This window comes from Heptranchias perlo, chromosome 2, assembly GCF_035084215.1.
Source record: "Heptranchias perlo isolate sHepPer1 chromosome 2, sHepPer1.hap1, whole genome shotgun sequence".
Classification (NCBI taxonomy): Eukaryota; Metazoa; Chordata; class Chondrichthyes; order Hexanchiformes; family Hexanchidae; genus Heptranchias; species Heptranchias perlo.
The window spans coordinates 99,460,946-99,486,003 of record NC_090326.1 but is presented as its reverse complement, the minus strand read 5'-3'; the positions used below and the strand labels follow the sequence as shown (position 1 = coordinate 99,486,003).

Below are 25,058 nucleotides of genomic sequence, written 5' to 3'. Positions count from 1 at the left end.
ACAGCCACATCGCTACCAGGCCTACAGTTGAGCAAGCTATAGGGCTGCTGAAGATGCGCTTCATTCTGGGGGAGCACTTCAATATGCACCAGACAGAGTGGGACGCAATATAGTCGTGTGTTGTGCCCTGCACAACATGGCACAACAGAGAGGGGTGCCGCTTCAGGATGCCCCATCCATATCTGCCACCCACATTGAAGAGGGGGAGCAGGAGCAACCCATGGGCAGAACAGCGGCTCACCTGGCTGCCTGTGAGGCCAGGGAGTCACTGATATGTGAACGGTTCTCCTAACATCAGACAGTGTGAAGAGTCCAGTCCTCACACCACCTGGATAGAGCAGCGGCCAAACCAGCTCCCCCCTCCCCCCCCCCCCTGAACAAAACAGTCCTGCAATTGCACATATGCCCATTGTAGAGTGACCCATTGGGTGGCATCAAGTGTGGGCATTCATGGTGAACCTCATGAAAGGGGCTTATTACAGCAGATAGTCAAGCGTGGCAGTAATTGTGACAATAATAATATTTAATGTGCATTTAACAAAAAGTAAATATAAATAGAAACCATGACCAACCGTCAAACACCCTTGTGCATCCCCTTTGTGCTTACAAAACCTTCGCCTTTCGCTTCCGACTACTTCTACATGGTGAATCTCCCGTAGCTGCAGCAGGGGTAATGGCAGGTTGCTCTTGAACATGCCCTGACCGATTAGATGCTTTGGGCCTACACCCTCTTGGTTTCGGTGCCCGTGAGGGCCCCTCCAAAGATTGCACCTCTTGCCCCTGTGCTGGGGCAGACTCGGCCACCTGGAGAGGAGGCAGCATTGCGGGTACTGGTTGAGAGGGGGGCAACGGGTGAGACGTGGGGGCGCTTTGAGTGGTGTCCCCACTTCCATGTCCCCTTTTGCCATCATCCATCCCCTGGGCCAGGCCCACACCACTCCTACCGCTTTCCTGAATGACAGTTTGGATGACATGTGTGAAGCCTTGTAAGGCCGGTGCTAGAGTATCTGCCTGCCTGTTTAAGGCGGCAGAAAGTTGCTCACCCTGAGTCCAAACGATCATTGTCAGGGCCTGAGTGGACTCATTGGTGAGCTGTGCTTGAAGCTCCATGGAGGCTAGCCTTCCCTCCATCGCAGACATTCCCGCACTTACCTGCAATTTCAGAGATGCCCTCACGTCCCTGAGAGGGAATCTCAGAGATTCCCTCCTGCACCTGTGCCACTATTCCACTCATGCAGGAGTTGGACTCCTCCATCCTCTGCGCGATTGTGGAGAGTGCGCGTGGCACCTGTTCCAGCACCTCACAAATGTGCAGCTGCCCCTCAATCATTCTCCTTTTAAAGGATGGCCCCCATAGTTCAGCATCTGTGTCCAGCTGAGCAGAGCCTGGAGAGGAGTGTTCCCACCGACGCGGACTCTCCACAACTGCCCCTGCCACCAGTGTCTGCTTGTGCTCACGTGTGTGGTAACTCACCATGTGCGACCCCAACTAACTGCGGACTGGGACCCACCGAGGTGTGTGTATCTGCGCTGGTGGATGGCTCGGTCAGATGTGACGGTGCCCCCTCAGAGGCCGGCAGGTCCTCTGAGGAATCACCCTCTGCCGTCACATCGGTCGCTGAAAGCACTGTAAGAGAACAGAGGGCAATATTAAGCATGATCACAGAGGTTGAGGTTTGGGTTGAGTGGTAGTGGTGGGGTGAGTAATGGGGAGGTGAGGAAGTGCCAGTAAGTTGAGGATGAGCTTTGAGTGAGTGTGAGGAGTGATGTGATAGTGCAGTGTTGGCAGTGCAGAATGAGTTGAGGGGTGGGGGCGGTGATGTGGAAGATGAAATGTAGGAGAATAAGTAAGTGTACTCACTTTGGCTGACCTAGTTAGGTCATTGAAACACTTCCTGCACTGGATCCAGGTGCAGGAGATATTGCTGCTGCTGGTGACCTCCTCTGCCACCTCGAGCCAGGCCTTCTTGGTGGCAGAGGCAGGCCACTTCCTCCCGTCCGCCGGGTAGAAAATATCCCTCCTCCTCCTCACCCCATCTAATAGGGCCTGGACTGAATCTAGGAACAGCCTTTTCCCCTGGGCTGCTCCGTTGTGCTATTTGGGTTTTTGCTCCAGGAGCAGCCATTGGAGGACTGCCCCTTTAAATAGAGCTCCTCCAGCTGACAGCCTGTGATGCGGGTGCGCAGTCCGCCCGCTGCGCAGCTTTCGGATGGCAATCCCGGAAGCCACATTAAGTGGTTCCAATTGACCCGTGATCAAGTGGGAAAGGGACAGATTTTATTGGGCGGGTTACCCACGTGCCCAATCGTCCCCCGTCCCGTCCCCCCCCGCTGCCATCCCGCCTCCATGCTAACATCGGGGCCAATGTGTCACAGTCACAGAGAATGTTGTTTGTGACATTGGTTAGGGCCATTTCGGTGCTGTAGCAGGGATGGAAATTTGATTGGAGAGATTCAACAGGGAGTTGTGGGAGAGATGCGCACCGATATGGGAGGCAACAAAATGTTGAAGGACTCTGGAGAGGAAAGGTTGGTGATGGAGTGGTAGTTTGCGAGTACAGGGGGGGTCGAGGGTGGGTTTTTTGAGGAGGGGGTGATGATGGTGGTTTTGAAAGGGAGGGGGACAATACCTGAGGAAAGGGAACCATTTACAGTGTCACTATCCAGTTTGTGCAGTGATGAGTGATGGAGTATTGGTGGATATATCTATTGGGACTGGGGAGATATATTGGGCTAGATTTTTCTCTTTATTTTGAAAAAAGTTAATTCAGCGTAATTTAGAATCATAGAAAGGTTACAGCATGGAAGGAGGTAATTCGGCCCATCAAGTCTGTGATGGCTCTATGCAAGAGCAATCCAGCTAGTCCCACTCCTCCACTCCCCCTGCCCCCCTGGCCCTGCAAATGTTTTCCTTTCAAGTACTTATCCAATTCCCTTTTGAAAGCCTTGATTGAATCTGCCTCCACCACCCCTCGGGCAGTGCATTCCAGATCACAACCACTCGCTCTGTAAAAAAGTTTATCTTCATGTCACCTTTGGTTCTTTTACCAATCACCTTAAATCTATGCCCTCTGGTTCTTGACTCTTCCGCCAATGGAAACAGTTTCTCTCTATCTACTCCTTGCAACCTTCTCTGTTCCAAGGAGAACAACTCCGGTTTCTCCAGTCCATCCACGTAACTAAAGTCCCTCATCCCTGGAATCATTCTAGTAAATCTCTTCTGCACACTGTCTAAGGCCTTCACATCTTTCCTGATGTGCGGTGCCCAGAACTGGACACAATACTCCAGTTGTGGCCGAACCAGTGTTTTATAAAGGTTCATCATGACTTCCTTGCTTTTGTACTCTATGCCTCTATTTATAAAGCCCTTAGGACTTGCTAACAAAATCATTCGAATGCGTCCTTTTGAAAGATGGGTGGGAGAGGGTCGGTGCGGTTAAAAATGAAATAGCGTGTAATGCGACCCCTACCTGCTGTGTACGTACCAGCTGCCATTTTTACCGCGGCGGTTTGCATGCCATGTCTGTGTCCTGCTCTCGAAAGGCTGGACACTTCATTATCATATTTAAATCAGACTCCCACAGTGTAGTTGGGAGACTGATTTAAATTTATCTCTGGTCGACCGGGTTTCCCAGCACTCAAGAAACCCGGCAACTAAATGGAGACGGGAACAGCCGGATCCAGCATCTAAGTGCTTTTCAAGGAATGCTTGTGAGCCAAGAGGAGCAGGAGTGCTCCCCCGGCCCCTCTAGAAACATAGAAAATAGGACCAAGAGTAGGCCATTCGGCCCTTCGGCTTGCTCCGCCATTCAAAATGATCATGGCTGATCATCTAACTCAGTATCCTGTTCCCGCTTTTTCCCCATATCCCTTGATCCCTTTAGCATTAAGAAATATGTAGGGAAACTTTTAGAGACAATAATCTGGGACAAATTAAATTGGCTTTTGGAAAAGTATGGGCTACTGAATGAAAGTCAGCACGAATTTTTTAAAGGAAAATCGTGTTTGACTAACTTGATTGAGTTCTTTGATGAAGTAACGGAGAGGGTTGGTGAGGGTAGTGTGGATGATGTGAATATGGACTTTCAAAAGGCATTTGATAAAGTACCACATGATAGACTTGTAAGCAAAATTAAAGCACGTGGGATTAAAGGGACAGTGGCAGTGTGGATACAAAATTGGCTAAGGGACAGAAAATAGAGAGTAATGGTGAATGGTTGTTTTACAGACTGGAGGTGGTGTTCCCCAGGGTCAGTATTAGGATCGTTGCTCTTTTGATATATGTTAATGACCTAGACTTGGGAATACAGGTTATATTTTCAAAGTTTGTAGATGACACGAAACTCGGGTATGTAGTAAACAATGTGGAGGATAGTAACAGACTTCAAGAGGTCATAGACAGACTGGTGAAATGGGCAGACACATGGCAGATGAAATTTAATGCAGAGAAATATGAATTGATGCACTTTAGTAGGAAGAATGAGGAGAGGCAATATAAGCTAAATGGTACAATTTTTAAAGGGGTTCAGGAACAGAGAGACCTGGAGGTACAAGTACACAAATCTTTGAAAGTGTCAGGACAAGTTGAGAAAGCTGTTAAAAAAAAAGCATATGGGATGCTGGGCTTTATTAATAGAGGCATAGAGTACAAAAGCAAGGAAGTAATGCTAAACCTTTATAAAACACTGGATAGGCCTCAGCTGGAGTATTGTGTTCAATTCTGGGCTCCACACTTTAGGAAGGATGTCAAGGCTTTAGAGAGGATGCAGAAGAGATTTATTAGAATGGTTCCAGGGATGAGGGACTTCAGTTATGTGAAGAGACTGGAGAAGCTGGGGTTGTTCTCCTTAGAGCAGAGAAGGTTAAGGGGAGATTTGATAGAGGTGTTCAAAATCATGAACAGTTTTGACAGAGTATATAAGGAGAAAATGTTTCTAGTGGCAGAAGGGTCGGTAACCAGAGGACACAGATTTAAGGTGATCGGCAAAAGAGCCTGAGGCGACATGAGGAAACATTTTTTTAGGCAGAGAGATGTTATGATTTGGAATGGACTATCTGAAAGGGTGATGGAAGCAGGTTCAGTAGTAACTTTCAAAAGGAAATTGGATAAATACTTGAAGGGAAAAAATTTACAGCGCTATGGGGAAAGAGCAGGGGAGTGGGACCAATCGGATAGCTCAAAGAGGCACGATGGGCCGAATGGCCTCCTCCTGTGCTGCAACATACTTTGATACTACATTAGGTTATTACCCAAAATCTTGTAGTTTTCCAAAAAGGTACCCAACTCTTTCTTGAAGGTGTGGAAGGATTCAGTCCTTACTACCACCTCTGGGGTTCGGGTTGTTTTCTTTGGAACAGAGGAGGCTGAGGGGTGATTTAATTGAGGTGTTTAAAATTATGAGGGGCCTAGATAGTGTGATTAGGAAGGACCTATTTCACTTAGCAGAGAGATCAATAACCCGGGGGCATAGATTTAAAGTGATTGGTAGAAGGATGAGAGGGGAGTGAGGAGAATTTTTTTCACCCAGAGGGTGGTAGGGGTGTGGAATTCCCTGCCTGAAAGGATGGTAGAGGCAGAAACCCTCAACTCATTTAAAAAGTACTTGGATGGGCACTTGAAGCGCCGTAACCTACAAGGCTACGGACCAAGAGCTGGAAAAAAGGATTAGGCTGGATAGCTCTTTTTCGGCTGGCACAGACACGATGGGCCGAATGGCCTCCTTCTGTGCCGTAAATTTCTATGATTCTACCTCCAGAATGCTATTCAACAGGCTGATTACCCTCTGAGAAAAATAAAACTTCTGCACGTCCAATATCAACTCCGTTTTTTCAATTTAGATGGTGGCCAGTGGTTCTACAAAGCCCCATCACCCTAAACAATCTATCATAAGAACATAAGAAATAGGAGCAGGAGTAGGCCAATCGGCCCCTCGAGCCTGCTCCGCCATTCAATAAGATCATGGTTGATCTGATCCTAATCTCAAATCTAAATTCATGTCCAATTTCCTGCCCGCTCCCCGTAACCCCTAATTCCCTTTACTTCTAGGAAACTGTCTATTTTTGTTTTAAATTTATTTAATGATGTAGCTTCCACAGCTTCCTGGGGCAGCAAATTCCACAGACCTACTACCCTCTGAGTGAAGCAGTTTCTCCTCATCTCAGTTTTGAAAGAGCAGCCCCTTATTCTAAGATTATGCCCCCTAGTTCTAGTTTCACCCATCCTTGGGAACATCCTTACCGCATCCACCCGATCAAGCCCCTTCACAATCTTATATGTTTCAATAAGATCGCCTCTCATTCTTCTGAACTCCAATGAGTAGAGTCCCAATCTACTCAACCTCTCCTCATATGTCCACCCCCTCATCCCCGGGATTAACCGAGTGAACCTTCTTTGTACTGCCTCGAGGGCAAGTATGTCTTTTCTTAAGTATGGAGACCAAAACTGTATGCAGTATTCCAGGTGCGGTCTCACCAATACCTTATATAACTGCAGCAATACCTCCCTGTTTTTATATTCTATCCCCCGAGCAATAAAAGCCAACATTCTGTTGGCCTTCTTGATCACCTGCTGCACCTGCATACTAACTTTTTGATTTTCTTGCAGTAGGACCCCCAGATCCCTTTGTACCGCAGTACTTTCCAGTTTCTCGCCATTAAGATAATAACTTGCTCTCTGATTTTTCCTGCCAAAGTGCATAACCTCACATTTTCCAATATTGTATTGCATCTGCCAAATCTTCGCCCACTCACCCAGCCTGTCTATATCCCCTGTAGGTTTTTTATGTCCTCCTCACTCTCTACTTTCCCTCCCATCTTTGTATCATCTGCAAACTTTGATATGTTACACTCGGTCCCCTCCTCCAAATCGTTAATATAGATTGTAAAGAGTTGGGGACCCAGCACCGACCCCTGCGGAACACCACTGGCTACTGGTTGCCAGTCCGAGAATGAACCATTTATCCCAACTCTCTGCTTCCTGTTAGATAACCAATCCTCCACCCATGCCAGAATATTACCCCCAATCCAGTGATTCTTTATCTTGAGCAATAATCTTTTATGTGGCACCTTGTCGAATGCCTTCTGGAAGTCTAAATACACTACGTCCACTGGTTCCCCTTTATCCACCCTGTACGTTATGTCCTCAAAGAACTCAAGCAAATTTGTCAGACATGACTTCCCCTTCGTAAAGCCATGCTGACTTTGTCCTATTAAATTATGTTTATCCAAATGTTCCGCTACTGTCTCCTTAATAATAGACTCCAAAATTTTACCCACCACAGATGTTAGGCTAACTGGTCTATAATTTCCAGCCTTCTGCCTACTACCCTTTTTAAATAAGGGTGTTACATTGGCAGTTTTCCAATCTGCCGGGACCTTTGCCGAGTCCAGAGAATTTTGGAAAATTATTACCAAAGCATCCACAATCCCTACTGCCACTTCCCTCAAGACCCTAGGATGTAAGCCATCAGGTCCAGGGGATTTATCCGCCTTGAGTCCCATTAATTTACTGAGTACCAATTCCTTAGTGATTTTAATCGTATTTAGCTCCTCCCCCCCTCGAGCCCCCTGTTTATCCAGTGTTGGGATATTCTTAGTGTCCTCTACCGTAAAGACTGAAACAAAATATTTGTTCAGCATTTTTGCCATCTCCATGTTTCCCACCATTAATTTCCCGGTCTCATCCTCTAAAGGACCTACGTTTGCCTTAGCCACCCTTTTTCTTTTTATATAACTGTAGAAACTCTTGCTATCTGTTTTTATATTTTTTGCTAATTTATTTTCATAATCTATCTTCCCTTTCTTAATCAATCCTTTTGGTACTTTTTGCTGTCTTTTGAAGACTTCCCAATCTTCTATCCTCCCACTAAGTTTGGCTACCTTAAATGTCCTTGTTTTTAGTCGGATACTATCCTTAATTTCTTTACTTAGCCATGGATGGCTGTCATTTCTTTTACACCCTTTTTTCCTCAGTGGAATATATTTTTTTTGAAAGTTGTAAAATAACTCCTTAAATGAACACCACTGTTCATGTACCGTCTTACCCTTTAATCTATTTTCCCAGTCCACTTTAATCAATTCCGCTCTCATACCATTATAGTCTCCTTTATTCAAGCTCAGTACGCTTGTTTGAGAACCAACCTTCTCACCCTCTAATTGGATATGGAATGTAACCATGTTATGGTCACTCATTCCAAGGGGATCCTTAACTAGGACATTATTAATTAATCCTGGCTCATTACACAGGACCAGGTCCAAGGTTGCTTGCCCCCTTGTACATACTGCTCAAGAAATCCATCCCTAATACACTCAATAAACTCTTCCTCAAGGCTGCCCTGCCCAATTTGATTTGTCCAGTTAATATGATAGTTAAAATCCCCCATAATTATAGCTGTTCCCTTATTACATGCCCCGACTATTTCCTGATTAATACTTCTTCCAGCAGAGTTGCAACTATTAGGAGGCCTATATACTACGCCCACTAGTGTTTTTTTCCCCTTATTATTCCTTATCTCCACCCAAACTGTTTCATTATCCTGATCCTTTGTCCCAATATCATTTCTCTGTATTACAGTGATTCCTTCCTTTATTAACATAGCCACCCCACCTCCCCTTCCTTCCTGCCTGTCCTTCCTGATTGTTAAATATCAATCTTGTGTTATTGATGCCCTTAATAATTTTAATAATGGATGAGTTATGCCAGGAGAGAGCTGTGTTCCAGAGGTAGATTGTAGAGGAGAGATGGTGGAGGAGGATGGCATGCTATGTTATGTACTCCGGACAAGAAAAAGGCCATTTCTTGCCTCAAAATGCTTGCCTCACTTTTTACTGGACTCATCCCCATATGCCCACATCCCTTCCCCTCCTTCCTCTTCCCCTCCTTCCTCTTCCCCTCCTTCCACCATCCCCCCAACCCCCTCCCCTCCTTATCCCTGAACCCAGGCCTATCAGTTCAAACAATTTATCCACTTGTATGTTATTGATGCCGGTAATAATTTTAAAGACCTCTCAATCCATGTCTCTCCAGTGAATTCATGCTGAAGATCATCATCATTGCTCTTCCTTGTTCCTTCTGTAGTGCCAAAATGTTATTTTTGAGGCGGGGGGAACCAAAAAGGTACTCCGTATGAGGTCTCACTAAAGCCTTATATAATCCTATTATTGTGGTCCTATTATAATATTGAACATTCCAGACAATATGAGCCAGGACCCTGTTTGTATTGGCTGCAGCTGCCTGATGCTGGGCTTGAATCTTTAGGGCATAGTCAATGACCATTCCCCAGTCTCTCGCCCTTCCTGTGACTTTTAACCTACATACATTCATGTTAAATTCTATATCTGAATTCTGTACACCTATGCACATAAGTGCACACTTATACATATTGAAGGACAATCTTTGCCCCAACCTCCCAATCTATCCAAATCCAGTTGTAATCTATTTCCTTCTTTTAAGCTCCTGACTCTACTGCATAATTTGGTATCATCTGCAAATTTAATAACCATATTATCTGTGCCCTGGTCCAAATCGTTAACATAATAAACAGGAGTGGATGCAGCATTGAACCCTGGGACATCCAGCTAGTGACCAGACTCTGTTGGGAAGCAGCCCCATTAAAATCACCCTTTGCCTACGGTCCTTTAGCCAATGTATCATCCATCTGCACTAGCCCCCTGATACTGTGGCATCTTAGCACAGAGCCCCTCACGTGGCACTTTATTGAAAGTTTTTTGGAAATTGATGACATCTACTGGATCATCTGATCTGCCATTCCAGTGACAACTTCAGAAAATTGGAACAAGTTTGTCAAACATGGCTTCTGTTTTCTGAAGCTGTATTGAGAATCCTCTATCAAACCTGAGTATTCTAGGTGATCATTAAATGCATCTCTAATGATTTCTATTAATTTTCCCACCATTGAGGTTGAACTCACTGATCTATAGTTACCAGGCTGTCATTTCCTTCAGGTACCCTAGGTTAAATTAAATCTGGCCCTGATGCTTTTTTCCACCTTAAGCCCCTTCAATTTAGCCTGTACCTTTTCCTCTGACAAACTCCAATTGGAGCCAGAGTCTTTCTCTACTACTTTCTCCACTTGTAATACCACTCCACCACTTTTATTCCTTTTCTAACAAAGATGGCTATTTGTCCCTTCCTACATACCCTATCCTTTCTGAACAATGTTTATTGAAGTATGTGAAATTTAGACTCATCCTAAAACCCAGCCGTGTTTCTATGAAGGCTATCAGCTAAAGGCTTTTAGTTGCAGTTCTGTCAGTTTATTTCTAATGCTTCTAGTGTTGCTATGGAAGCACTTAAAACCCCAGATACTTTGGTGTAATTTTGTGCTCTGATTCCAATCTTTTGTGGGTGTCCAACTGAATAGGTGACTTACTGCTCACATTGTTGAAAATGACACTAAATGTGGTTGGACTCACACTGTTAATTTGTAGGATACGTATTTTGTTCCCAAGCCAGATCAGTTTAAAGAAACTCTGACTGTTTCCTCCACATTGGCAGTGAAAAGTTACATACCTACTTTACTCAGGTGAATCCCATCCTTATTGAAAAGGATTTCTTCCAATAAACTGGCTTCAGTTGTCTATGAATGCTATCATCATCAATTTTCTCAGTTTTGTAGCCAGATGTTGAAATCCACTATTCTGCTTTTGCAACCAGCAGCACCCTTCATGGTCACTCGGAGACCTGAGACAATAACCTGAGCACTGCTGTTTTACATTAGAAGGGTAAGTTGCCTGCAGTGCAATCTGCCATCAAGCATGTGGCAAAACCAGTGGCGCCTCCAGTAAAGTTCTCAGTTATGCAGGACATAGCTGAGAATCCCTACGTGGTCAGTTTTTAGTAAAATATTAAAATGCCTATGTGGCAAAGAAGCAGAATGCAAAATGGTTAGAAAGGGTTAATTAGTTAGTAACTGAGATTGATACAAGTGGCCTGGCCCTCCTGCTGGGCCATATGGTTGCTTAGTCAGCAGGCCTGCATTGTCTTATCAATGATAGGTCTTTGATGTGAGTCAAGGACTGGTCTGAATGTCTCCATGTTTATGGCAGATCAATATAGGGAACGAGCTTAGCCAAAGTTGAAAGACATTCCAGGTTGGGAGATAAGGAATAGAAGGAACAGGGAAGAACCTTCCAAGTTGGAAAGTGAGGAAGTAACCCCTTTGATGTCTAATAGCAACATGGTCAGCACATGGATTGTCTATGATTGGCCGGAAATAATGTAACCCCGCATGGCAGCCTGTGCCCGGCTTATGATTGGTGTTGACCTTTGTGTTAATGATGTTCCAACCTCTATGGATTTGTATAAAGGTGTGAGTTTTTGTCTTTGTCTTTGTCTCTCCTTATTCTGTTAGAATCGTTCGGATTCTCTCAGGAATCTGAATTGAAGCTACAGACTAAGATCTGCTATTAAAGTTGTTTGAACTTTACGGTGTACTCGAATCAGTTCTTGCTGAACCAGACTGAGGGGAAAGAATCCGGTTCGTCATTGCCACAGTAGGAGCACCAATTGACATTCGTGTTAGTGGCAGTTCTGCGACATCGTGTAGGCCTCTGCAAGTGGCTGATGATACCAGCTGTGAAAACAGTGACCCAGAGTGACTCCAAAGGAGAATCCTGGCCTGCATGTGCCTTGCAGCTTGCCAGTTGATTATGCAGTTAGTCACCAGACAAACGCTTACTTCACTTTTAATATATCTTACGGTCAGTCATTCTTTGATTCTGCAGAAAAGAAACAAGTCATTGGTCCAAAAGGTAAATAAAATGGATGAATCCTGAGATGCTCCTTTTAGTAGGAAAGATAAGGGTAGTGATATTGCTATTAATGCAGTTCCCTATGACTTCAATCTACACGTTAGCTCCCCTCACCCTTTGCCCTCCTAACTTCACTCATTTTCACCCTCCGCATAAGCTTCCCCACTTATACCCACTGCCACTTGTCGACCTTATCATTCCTTGCAGTCTGGCCGTTCCCAATATCTCGGATGCCGACTGGGCTGTCTTCAATCATTTTCTTAATTTCCACCCACATCCCCCACCTTCCCTCACACCACTACCCTCACCATCTGCCAGTGGGAAAAACTCTCCCTCAATAATTCACTCTTAAACTCCTGACTCCACTCTGATCCTCCAACTGTCATTACATCGCTGTTGTATTTGACCTGCTTAAACTGCTCTCTTGCCCCTACCTTTGAAACCTTTGTTCCCACTAAATTACTCAGTCTCACACATCTAGTAAAGCTCCCAACTTGAGGATACAAACTGGAGCATACTTGGTGCACAACTGGTCTTGTCATTCATCACCAGATTTGATTCAGTCATATCAAGTGTACAGCCGAAAATTTCAAACTTCTTTCCCCACTCCTTCCACCAACACCTCTAAATGTAAAGATTATGAAAGGGTTTAACAAGGTAGACATAGATAAGATGTTTTCACTTGTGGTGGAGACAAAAACTAGGATCCATAAATATAAGATAGTCTCTAATAAATCCAAAGGAAATTCAGGAGAAACTTCTTTACTCTCAGAGAGTGGTTATAATATGGAACTTACTGCCACAAGGAGTAGTTGAGGCAAATAGCATAGATACATTTAAGGGGAAGCTAGATAAACACATGAGGGAGAAAGGAATAGAAGGTTATGCTGATATGGTTAGATGAATATGGGTGGGAGGAGGCTCGTGTGGAGCATAAACACCGGCATGGACCAGTTGGGCCGAATGGCCTGTTTCTGTGCTGTACATTTTATGCAATTCTATGTAAAGAGCTCATCGATTTGGTCATTTCTAAGATTAAGACCATCCGTGCAGCTACCTCTGTTGCTACCTCCACTTCCTCTCCTTTGCTGTTCCCAACCTCCCCCACCAGTCCCGCTCATTCTAGCCCTAATTCCTAACATTTTGCAGCTTCTCTCCCATCTTCTCACCCCCATCCTCTCCCAGTTTGTCTCTTCCATGAGACTCATCTGCTACTACTTTGACATCATCCCTAGGTATGGGGTTCAGCCTCCATGTTTACGCCGATGACATGCAGCTTTACCTCACCCTAACCCCCTCAGCCCCTTAACCACCTCTGAGCAAGCAGACTGCAGGTCCAACATCAAGTTGGATGAATCAAAACTTCCTCCAACTGGACATCAGAAAGACTGAAGCAATTGCTTTTGGCCACCACCATGAGAACATAAGAAATAGGAGCAGGAGTAGGCCATAAGGCCCTTGAGCCTGCTCCGCCATTCAATCAGATCATGTTTGATCTTCAAACTCAACTCCATTTTCTTGCCCGATCCCCATATCCCTTGATTCCCTTAGAGTTCAAAAATTTATCTATTTCAGCCTCGAATATACTCAACGACTCAGCATCCACAGCCCTCTGGGGTAGAGAATTCCAAAGATTCACAACCCTCTGAGCGAAGAAATGCCTCCTTATCTCAGTCTTAAATGGCCGACCTCTTATCCTGCGACTATGCCCCTAGTTCCAGACTCTCCAGCCAGGGGAAACAACCTTTTAGCCTCTAACCTGTCAAGCCCCCTCAGAATCTTATATGTTTCAATGAGATCACCTCTCATTCTTCTAAACTCCAGAGAGAAAAAGCCCATTCTACTCAACCTCTCCTCATAGTACAACCCTCTCAACCAGGAATTAATCTAGTGAATGCTCGTTGCACTGCCTCTAAGGCAAGTATATCTTTCCTTAGATAAGGAGACCAAAACTGTGTGCAGTACTCCAGGTGAGGTCTCACCAAAGCCCTGTACAGTTGTAGTGAGACTTCCTTTCTCTTGTGCTCCAAACCCCTTGCAATAAAGGCCAACGTGCCATTTGCCTTCCTAATTGCTTGCTGTACCTGCATGCTAACTTTTTGTGTTTCTTGTACCAGGACACCCAACTCTCTCCCAACACCAACATTTAATAGTTTCTCACTATTTAAAAAATATTCTGTTTTTCTAATCTTCCGACCAAAGTGAATAACCAGACATTTCACCACATTATACTCCATCTGCCACCTTCTTGCACACTCGCTTAACCTGTCTATATCCCTTTGCAGACTCTTTGTGTCCTCCTCACAGCTTACTTTCCCACCTTGCTTTGTATCATCATCAAATTTGGATACATTACGCTCGGTCCCTTCATCCAAGTTGTTAATATAGATTGTAACTAGCTGAGGCCCAAGCACGATCCTTGCGGTACCCCACTAGTTATAGCCTGCCAACCTGAAAATGACCCGTTTATCCTTACTCTCTTTTTTTGTCCGTTAACCAATCCCCTATCCATGCTAATATGTTACCCCAACCCCACCATAAACTTCACTCCCTCGCCAGAGTGTGGGAAGGGCCAAAAAGCTTGGAGAGGTTGAAGAGATAGGATCTGGTGAGGCTGTGGAGAGATTTGAAGATGAGGATGAGAATTTTAAATTAAATGCTTTGGGGGATCAGGTTAATGGGGGACATAATATGGGTGATTGAATTGTGAACAAAATGGAGTTTATGGAAGATGGGAGGTCAGCAAGGAGGACATTGGAAAAAATGAAATTTCGAAATAACGAAAGCACAGATAAGGGGTTTGGCGGCAGAGGGGCTGAGGTAGCATTGCGGAGGTGAACAGGATGTGGGATTTGAAACTCAGCTCTATGTCCAGCAAGCCATCAGGATTTTGCATGGTCTGATTTAACCTGAGTGAGTATGGGCCCATGTGTGCCTCAGTGTCAGCTGCTGTACATGTACAGTACAATTGGGTAAAAGGTAACGATTGACTCCAGTCTGGTACTGTACGACCCGTGTGTGTTTACTGGATAAGTTACGAAGGCATGTCTGAAGGTTTCAGTAGCAGTTGGGAAGGGCGGATGGGACGGGCATTATTACGGACACGAAAGTAGGCGGTCTTTGTAATGGGGAGGATGGAGGTCAGAAGCTCAGCTTGGGGTTGAATAGGACGTTGAAGTTACAAATAGTCAGGATCAGTCTCAGACAAAAGCCCAGGATGGAGATGGAATCAGTGACAAGGATGTGGAGATTGTGGGACCAAAGATCATGACTTTCCAATTGTAATTGGAGGAAACTGTGGCTCATTTAAAACGGGATGTCGGTCTGACAACACAAAGACATTGGGAGGGTCAAGAGAGGCAGTCATTTTGTCAGCATATATCTGAAAGCTGGTCCATGTCTGCAGAGTATATCACCAAAGGGCAACATGTAGATGAGGAAGAGCCAAGGATTGAACCTTTAGAGACATCAGAGATAACGGTGATAGGGTGGAAAAAGAAGCTTCTCCTGGCTATGATCAGATAGGTCAGTGGAACCAAGCGAGGGCAGTCCCACCAAAAGAGGCCAGAGTCAGATGAATGAGAAGGTCACGGGTGGGTTTCCTGTAGGTGTATGGGGAAATTTGCAGCACTATGGGGCAAGAGCAGGAGAGTGCGACTAATTGGATAGCTCTTTCAAAGAGCTGGCAGAGGCATGGTGGGTCGAATGGCTTCCTTCTGTGCTGTATGAGTCTATGATTTTATTCTATGAGTGGAGTCGGTGGCGACATAGCCTTCAACCACTTTGACCCCATTCTCTGAAACACCCTCCCTAAATCCATCCACATCCTCCTCTCTCCATCTTTAAAAATCTTTGACCAAGCTTTCAACCACCCCTCTTAATCTCTCTTCTGCCTTAGCTTGGCATCCATTCCGTCCTTTTTTTATTTCTACTTATCTGTTTTCCCCTTAGCACATTTTCTATGTTGAAGATGCTATAGAAAATGGAAGTTAATGCTGTAGCCGTAAAATGTCAACAAGCAAAAAAACCTAACTTTTTACCCATGTTTCACTAATGTTCATGAATCCATTTTGGAAGGGGGAAGGAATCCTCATAATAGTGCTGAAAATGGATGAATAGTTCATTAACATTTTCTGCTGACGTTACACCACTCTTTATTCATGTCTACTTTTCAATACAGTTAGTGGAGAGAGGAACATATGGTTCATTATTACCAGTTGTACTGACAGGGTTTCATATATTCTCTGCCTCATTGTTTCCAATTAGCCAGATTGTTTCTATTTTGTATTGTATAAAATTGTCATTCTCACAAATTATTTGTGAAATTTGTGTAATTTCCATTTTTCTTTATAAATATTTGTGATGATTTTGGGCTATTTTCTTTCCACGCACACACACGAACACACCAAATCAGTGGTTAATCACTGCCACAAGCACTCACTCGCAATCCTGCACTTTCAATTTTCTAAGAGCTTTCAGCGACCAACTTGTCTTCTAATATCTTCCACTTCCAAAGTACAATACGTTCATTTTTCTTTGCAGCCTATAAAGTTAAATGACTCCCTTTCTCAAAAAGTTTATAAAATTTTTGAAAATGCACTCTGCCCACCCCAAACTTTCTCCTCCACATACTGTGAATACTGTCTTTGCAGTGGACAGAATTTCATATATTAAGTGATTAGAAGTTTTAAACTGGAAAACTAGAGCATTACATTTGTATTTGTCTGATTTGCTCCTCTTCCAACCCAGAACTGAACATATTTTGGAGATGGGAGAAGAAATGAAACCAAATCAGAAAATAAAAACTAAAAATGTTAGCAAATTACAGACCTATATTAAAAATATCCTGTCTGTCAACATATACTGTCTACAAAACCTTACTTCTTGTTATGCTTCTGCCAGCTTTTTCCCATTACCCATTCCCTATGTCCACATTTATAATGAAGAGTGCCTGTGGAAACTGGTCACATTGTAATTATATCTTCTGGCCTGTGGTGGGGCTGTGTTGCCTCAGTTTTGCATCTCTCAGCTTCTCAGCCTGTACTGCAGAGAAACTCTACTTCTCAAGTTGCCATAAGTTTTGCTTTTTAACTATAAATAATAATATATAAATTCCAAATATTATAAAAATCTGGATAAATGTAAGATTGTAAAATGGGGACCGAATTATATCTGCACATCCTGATCCAATTATCTATCCCCTGCCCTGCTTCACCTGTAGACTACATTTGGTCTTGACTTTTCATGTGCAACGCCATGGGAGAGTGACTAGTTTTTCTGTTGTGATTCTATTCATGCCAGAATTGGATTAAACAATTTAAAGTGTCTGGAATTAAGAATAAATGCTTTAAAGTCAGAGTTTACGATTCACACAGGTTTATGGGGTGCTTTTCTGAGTTGGAGGTTAAGGCAATTTGTTGGGCAAAGTAAAAGAGGTCTGGCAGTGGTAAGCAGCAGCTGAGAGTGTTCGATCATGATAGTGGGTAAGTGCTGCAGCAGTATATTCCTCACCTTTATGAGCACAAAAGTTCACCGAAAAATGAATAACTACGAGACCTGATGTTTTACAGACTGTGACTTTTCCTCATTTTGTCCTACAGCAATTACGAGCTAACGTGAGGGAAATGGAAACATTATGCCTTCGGGTAAGAGATGAAGATTCTCAAGCTTTGAAGAAAACAATAAACCCTGTAAAGGAGCGGGCTGCAGCAGCGGTGCTGGAGTTCCTGAAACTCCATTCAGAGTTTGTAGAGGAGCCTAGTGGCCATTGTAACATGGACAATTCACAGGGACCGCATTCCTCTCTAGTGAGGTCCCAGACTATAGAAGGTAATATTATATTCAGTTTAGCAGTGCAAAGAAACAAAAAACGGCTGTTTAACCTCCTTTAGTTTTGACAGTTGACTGTTTACTTCTAATTTGACAGCACTGCAGCTTCTGTGAGGGACTATTACTTGCTACTTGGCAAGGAGGATGAAGTGGTATAATATTACTCCTATGTTATGCTTCTGATATATGATTACTTTAATGTGTATTTGAGGAGGACACAAAGAGTCTGCAAAGGCATATAAACAGGTTAAGTGAGTGGGCAAGAAGGTGGCAGATGGAATATAATTTGGGGAAATGTCTGGTTATTCACTTTGGTAGGAAGAACAGAAAAACAGAATATTTTTTAAATAGTGAGAAACTATTAAAAGTTGGTGTTCAGAGAGACTTGTCCTGGTACAAGAAACACAAAAAGTTAGCATGCAGGTACAACAGGCAATTAGGAAAGCAAATGCAACGTTGGCCTTTATTGCAAGGGGTTTGGAGTGAAAGAGAAAGGAAGTCTTACTACGATTGTTCAGGGCTTTGGTGAGGTCTCACCTGGAGTACTGTGTACAGTTTTGGTCTCCTTATCTAAGGAAAGATATACTTGCCTTAAAGGCGGTGCAGCAAAGGTTCACTAGATTAATTCCTGGGAGGAGAGGGTTGTCCTATGAGGTGAGGTTGAGTAGAATAGGCCTACACTCACTGAAGTTTAGAAGAATGAGAGGTGATCTAATTGAAACATATAAGATAATGAGGGGGCTTGACAGGGTAGATGCTGAGAGGTTGTTTCCTCTGGCTGGAGAATCTAGAACTAGGCAGAAGGCAGAGGGTGATGGTCGAAGGTTGTTTTTGTGACTGGAAGCCTGTGGCCAGTGGGGTACCACAGGGATCGGTGCTGGGTCCCTTGCTGTTTGTGGCCTACATTAACGACTTGGATATGAATGTAAAAGGTATGATCAGTAAGTTCGCTGATGATACAAAAATTGGTAGGGTGGTAAATAGCGAGGAGGATAGCCTCAGTCTGCAGGACGATATAGATGGGACGGTCAGATGGGCGGAACAGTAGCAAATGGAATTTAACCCGGAAAAGTGCGAGGTGATGCACTTTGGAGGGACTAACAAGGAAAGGGAATACACAATGAATGGGAGGACCCTAGGCAAGACAGAGGGTCAGAGGGATCTTGGTATGCAAGTTCACAGATCCCTGAAGGCGGCGGAACAGGTAGATAAGGTGGTAAAGAAGGCATATGGGATACTTGCCTTTATTAGCCGAGACATAGAATATAAGAGCAAGGAGGTTATGATGGAGCTGTATAAAACACTGGTTAGGCCACAGCTGGAGTACTGTGTGCAGTTCTGGTCGCCACACTACAGGAAGGATGTGATCGCTTTGGAGAGGGTGCAGAGGAGATTCACCAGGATGTTACCAGGGCTGGAGCGCTTCAGCTATGATGAGAGACTGGGAAGATTGGGTTTGTTTTCCTTGGAGCAGAGGAGGCTGAGGGGGGACATGATTGAGGTGTACAAAATTATGAGGGGCACAGATAGGATGGATACTAAGGAGCTTTTTCCCTTCGTTGAGGGTTCTATAACAAGGGGGCATAGATTCAAGGTAAAAGGCGGGAGGTTTAGAGGGGATTTGAGAAAGAACTTTTTCACCCAGAGGGTGGTTGGAGTCTGGAACTCACTGCCTGAAAGGGTTGTGGAGGCAGGAACCCTCACAACATTCAAGAAGCATTTGGATGAGCACTTCAAATGCCATAGCATACAAGGCTAACAACCAAATGTTGGAATATGGGATTAGATTAGACAGGGCTTGATGGCCGGCGCGGACACGATGGGCCGAAGGGCCTCTATCCGTGCTGTATAACTCTATGACTCTATGACTCTAACTAGGGGGCATATTCGCAGGATAAGGGGCTGACCATTTAAGACTGAGATGAGAAGTCATTTCTTCACTCAGAGTCATAGAGTCATAGAGTTAGAGTCATAGAGTTATACAGCACGGATAGAGGCCCTTCGGCCCATCGTGTCCGCGCCGGCCATCAGCCCTGTCTACTCTAATCCCATATTCCAGCATTTGGTCCGTAGCCTTGTATGCTATGGCATTTCAAGTGCTCATCCAAATGCTTCTTGAATGTTGTGAGGGTTCCTGCCTCCACAACCCTTTCAGACAGTGAGTTCCAGACTCCAACCACCCTCTGGGTGAAAAAGTTCTTTCTCAAATCCCCTCTAAACCTCCCGCCTTTTACCTTGAATCTATGCCCCCTTGTTATAGAACCCTCAACGAAGGGAAAAAGCTCCTTAGTATCCATCCTATCTGTGCCCCTCATAATTTTGTACACCTCAATCATGTCCCCCCTCAGCCTCCTCTGCTCCAAGGAAAACAAACCCAATCTTCCCAGTCTCTCTTCATAGCTGAAGCGCTCCAGCCCTGGTAACATCCTGGTGAATCTCCTCTGCACCCTCTCCAAAGCGATCACATCCTTCCTGTAGTGTGGCGACCAGAACTGCACACAGTACTCCAGCTGTGGCCTAACCAGTGTTTTATACAGCTCCATCATAACCTCCTTGCTCTTATATTCTATGCCTCGGCTAATAAAGGCAAGTATCCCATATGCCTTCTTTACCACCTTATCTACCTGTTCCGCCGCCTTCAGGGATCTGTGAACTTGCACACCAAGATCCCTCTGACCCTCTGTCTTGCCTAGGGTCCTCCCATTCATTGTGTATTCCCTTTCCTTGTTAGTCCCTCCAAAGTGCATCACCTCGCACTTTTCCGGGTTAAATTCCATTTGCCACTGTTCCGCCCATCTGACCAACCCATCTATATCGTCCTGCAGACTGAGGCTATCCTCCTCACTATTTACCACCCTACCAATCTTTGTATCATCAGCGAACTTACTGATCATACCTTTTACATTCATATCCAAGTCATTAATGTAGACCACAAACAGCAAGGGACCCAGCACCGATCCCTGTGGTACCCCACTGGCCACAGGCTTCCAGTCACAAAAACAACCTTCGACCATCACCCTCTGCCTTCTGCCACTAAGCCAGTTTTGTATCCAACGTGCCAAGGCACCCTGGATTCCATGGGCTCGTACCTTCTTGACCAGTCTCCTGTGGGGGACTTTATCGAAGGCCTTACTGAAATCCATGTATACCACATCCACTGCGTTACCCTCATCCACACGCCTAGTCACCCCCTCAAAAAATTCAATCAAATTAGTCAGACATGATCTTCCCTTGACAAAGCCATGTTGACTATCCCTGATTAATCCTTGCTTCTCCAAGTGGAGACTAATTTTGTCCTTCAGAATTTTTTCCAATAATTTTCCTACCACTGATGTTAGGCTCACTGGCCTGTAGTTCCCCGGTTTTTCCCTACTCCCCTTCTTGAATAATGGTATTACATTAGCGGTTCTCCAGTCCTCTGGCACATCCCCTGTGGCCAGAGAGGTTCTGAATATATGTGTCAGAGCCCCCGCAATCTCCTCCTTTGCCTCACACAGTAGCCTGGGATACATTTCGTCCGGGCCTGGGGATTTATCCATTTTTAGGCCTGCTAAAACCACCAATACCTCCTCCCGCTCGATGTTAATATGTTCGAGTATATCACAGTCCCCCTGCCGTATTTCTATGTCTACATCGTCCTTCTCCATAGTGAAAACAGATGCAAAAAATTCATTTAGAACCCCTCCTACATCTGCTGGCTCCACACACAGATTGCCATTTTTGTCCCTAATGGGCCCTATTTTTTCCCTAGTCATCCTCTTACCCTTAATATACTTATAAAACATCTTAGGATTTTCCTTTATTTTGCTCGCCAGTGTTATTTCATGGCCCCTCCTTGATCTCCTAATTTCTTTTTTTAAGTATCCCCCTGCACTTTTTGTACTCCTCTAGGGCTTCCTCCGTCTTTAGCCTTTTGTATCTGCCAAAAGCCCTCCTTTTTTTCCTAATCCATTCTCGTATATCCCCTGACATCCAAGGTTCCCTGGAGTTCTTGGAACCACCCTTGACCTTTACGGGAACATGTTGCCATTGTATGGTCTCAATCTCCCTTCTGAAAGACTCCCATTGCTCCGATGCGGATTTTCCTACAAGCAGCTGATCCCAGTCCATTTTGGCCAGATCCTGCCTTATCCTATTAAAATCGGCCTTCCCCCAATTTAGAACCTTTATTTCCGGCCCCTCCCTGTCCTTTTCCATGACCACCTTAAATCTCACCGAATTATGGTCACTGTCACCAAAGTGCTCACCTACTAGCACTTCTTCCACTTGGCCGGCCACATTCCCTAGAATTAGGTCCAGTACCGCCCCCTCTCTTGTAGGACTTTCTACATGCTGGCTCAAAAAGCTCTCCTGGATGCACGTTAAGAATTTTGTACCCTCTAAGCCTTTTACACTCTGAGTATCCCAGTTAATATTGGGGAAGTTGAAATCCCCCACTATTATTACCCTATTATTTGCACAATTTTCTGAGATTTGCCTACATATCTGTTCCTCTATCTCCCCCTGACTGATTGGGGGCCTATAGTACACTCCCATCAAAGTGCTTGCCCCCTTTTTGTTTTTAAGCTCCACCCATATGGCCTCATTAGAGGAACCTGCTAATATATCATCCCTCCTTATGGCAGTAATTGATTCTTTAATTAATATTGCGACCCCCCCTCCTCTTATACCTCCCCCTCTGTCTCGCCTGAAGATTCTGTACCCCGGAATATTGAGCTGCCAGTCTTGCCCCTCCCTCAACCATGTCTCTGTGACAGCAACAATATCATACTCCCATGTGTTTATCAACACCTTCAGTTCATCCACCTTATTCGCAAGACTCCTTGCATTAAAATAGATGCCATCCAGCCTTGCCCTCACATATTTGCCCTGTCTTCCAAGCTGACTTGTTTTTTTCTCTATATTTGGCTGCACATCACCCCCTATTGTAGCTCCACTCTGTATCCCATCCCCCTGCCAAGTTAGTTTAAACCCCCCCCAACAGTGCTAGCAAACCTCCCCGCAAGGATATTTGTCCCGCTCTGGTTCAGGTGCAACCCGTCCGACTTGTACAAGTCCCACCTTCCCCAGAAGCAGGCCCAGTGATCCAGGAAACTGAAACCCTCCCTCCTGCACCAACTCTTTAGCCACGCATTCATCTGTTCTATCCTCCTATTTCTATACTCACTAGCCCGTGGCACTGGGAGTAATCCAGAGATTACAACCTTTGAGGTCCTGCTCTTTAATCTGCTACCTAGCTCCCTAAATTCTTGATGCAGGACCTCATCTCCCTTCCTACCTATGTCGTTGGTCCCAATGTGGACCACGACCTCTGCCTGCTCACCCTCCCCCTTGAGAATGCCCTGTAGCCGCTCAGTGACATCCATGACCCTGGCACCAGGGAGGCAACAAACCATCCTGGAGTCACGTTTACGGCCACAGAAACGCCTGTCTGTTCCCCTTACGATAGAATCCCCTACCACTATAGCTCTTCCACTCTTTTTCCTCCCAGCCTGTGCAGCAGAGCTACCCCTGGTGCCAGGAAGTTGGCTGCTGCTGCCTTCCCCTGATAAGTCATCCCCCTCAACAATATCCAAAGCGGTATATTTGTTTGAGAGGGGGACGGCCACAGGGGACCCCTGCACTGCCTGCCTGCTCTTCTTACTCTGCCTGGTGGTCACCCAATTACTTCCTGCCTGTACAGCCTTTACCTGCGGTGTGACCATCTCACTAAACGTGCTATCCACGACGTTCTCAGCATCGCGAATGCTCCTTAATGAATCCATCCGCAGCTCCAGTGCCGCAATGCGGTTTGTCAGTAGCTGCAGCTGGATACATTTCCCGCACACATGGTCGTCAGGGACACCGGAAGGGTCCCTGATTTCCCACATAGGGCAGGAAGAGCATAACACGAGGCTGGGCTGTCCTGACATGACTTACCCTTTAACTAATTAATTCAAATTAAATGAATCCCACCAATTTCACTTCAATTAAAAAGGTATACTCAAGGGCCCTTGCTGAACAGCAGTCCCCCACTACACAACAGAGACCAGAGAATCCACAAACTCTAACCTTAGACAAATTCAGCAGGAAAATACTCACCATCCAATCACTTACCTCTTCCTTGGTGACGTCCCACTTGGATTACTTTTTGCTTCTTATTTATCTTAGGTCCAGGAGTTAAGTCCCTGTGATGTCGCACAGTAGTTGTCTCTTGGTGCAAGTCTGCTGCTGCTTTTATTCCACAATCTCAGCCTTCTACTCTCAGGTCCACTACCGCTCTGCAGGAAAAGTTTGGAAAAGCAAGGCAAAGCAGCACCTCCTTCCCCCACTTCACCAAACTCCCACACTTACCGAACTCTCAGCACACTGTGAATCTTTGGAATTCTCTACCCCAGAGGGCTGTGGATGCCGAGTCGTTGAGTATATTCATGGCTGAGATAGACAGATTTCTGGACTCTAGGGGATCGGGCAAGAAAGTGGAGTTGAGGTCGAAGATCAGCCATGATCTGATTGAATGGCGGAGCAGGCTCGAGGGGCCTAATGGCCTACTCCTGCTCCTATTTCTTATGTTCTTATGTTCCTCTTCCTGATATTGGGCGCAGTTAGAAAAATATTTTTTTTGTATGCCATTTGTCATGTAGTTGCCCTCCCATGGCGCATTGTAGCATTAAAGGGGAAGTGAATTCTTTAAAAAAAAATTAGCAAATGTTATATTTATCTTGGGATAAAAAGTCACACAGTATTTCAATTTGACTTACCTGTGTTTGAGTCTACTCTCCTAGGGTGCGTTAGAGCTTCCTGCATCGCAGAGAGTCTTTTCACTTGCCAGGTATCTGGGTAAATTCATAGTGTGCCCAGAATTCGGATAGAGAACCCGCTTTGGTTTATTTCATCACATGATCTCAGATGATCCTCCTTATCTTCTGAAGGCGGCAGAATAACACTAGAGTAAACTTCACTTAGGATTTAACTGCTAAACGGTAATTTATTAAATAGTAATAAAACAAGCATTTACTATCAGTAACATAACATTGTGATTACACAGTGATTCCTGTCTTTTTCTCACGGTCTATGGAAGCTATGCAGGCTGACTATGCCTCTCCAAAGGCTTCAGAAAAACTCACCAATTTGAACAAGGCAAGTTAATAAAGTGATTGGGACCAAGCACATTTAACAAATCCTAAAAGATGTTTGTATTTGATTGAATGGCTTGGCTCCTCACTTGGACATCAACAACTTGCCTTTATATGGTGCTTTTAATGTAGAAAATCACCGAAGGTGCATTACAGAGTGGGTGAAATAATCAAAGGAACTGTCAAGCCATGGACGGAGAGTTAGGAGAGGGAGTTGAATGCTCGGTCAAAAATATGAGTAGATGATTTTGAGAAGGTTTTTAAAGATGGAGAAGGAAATGTCAAGACAGAGGGGTTTAGGGAAAGAGTTTCAGACTGAGGTGACTGAAGGCACTGCCTCCG

At 44.8% G+C, this 25,058-nt stretch overlaps 1 protein-coding gene across 1 annotated transcript in view; it reads left to right on the top strand.

Annotated features, from left to right (window-relative positions):
* The window catches only part of stx17 (syntaxin 17), a 112,452-nt gene that overhangs the window by 78,435 nt on the left and 8,959 nt on the right, over positions 1 to 25,058 (top strand). Inside the window, exon 4 of the mRNA XM_068004970.1 lies at positions 17,373 to 17,601. Within this exon, the coding sequence (XP_067861071.1) occupies positions 17,373 to 17,601 (229 nt within the window). The remainder of the gene's footprint in view (positions 1 to 17,372; positions 17,602 to 25,058) is intronic.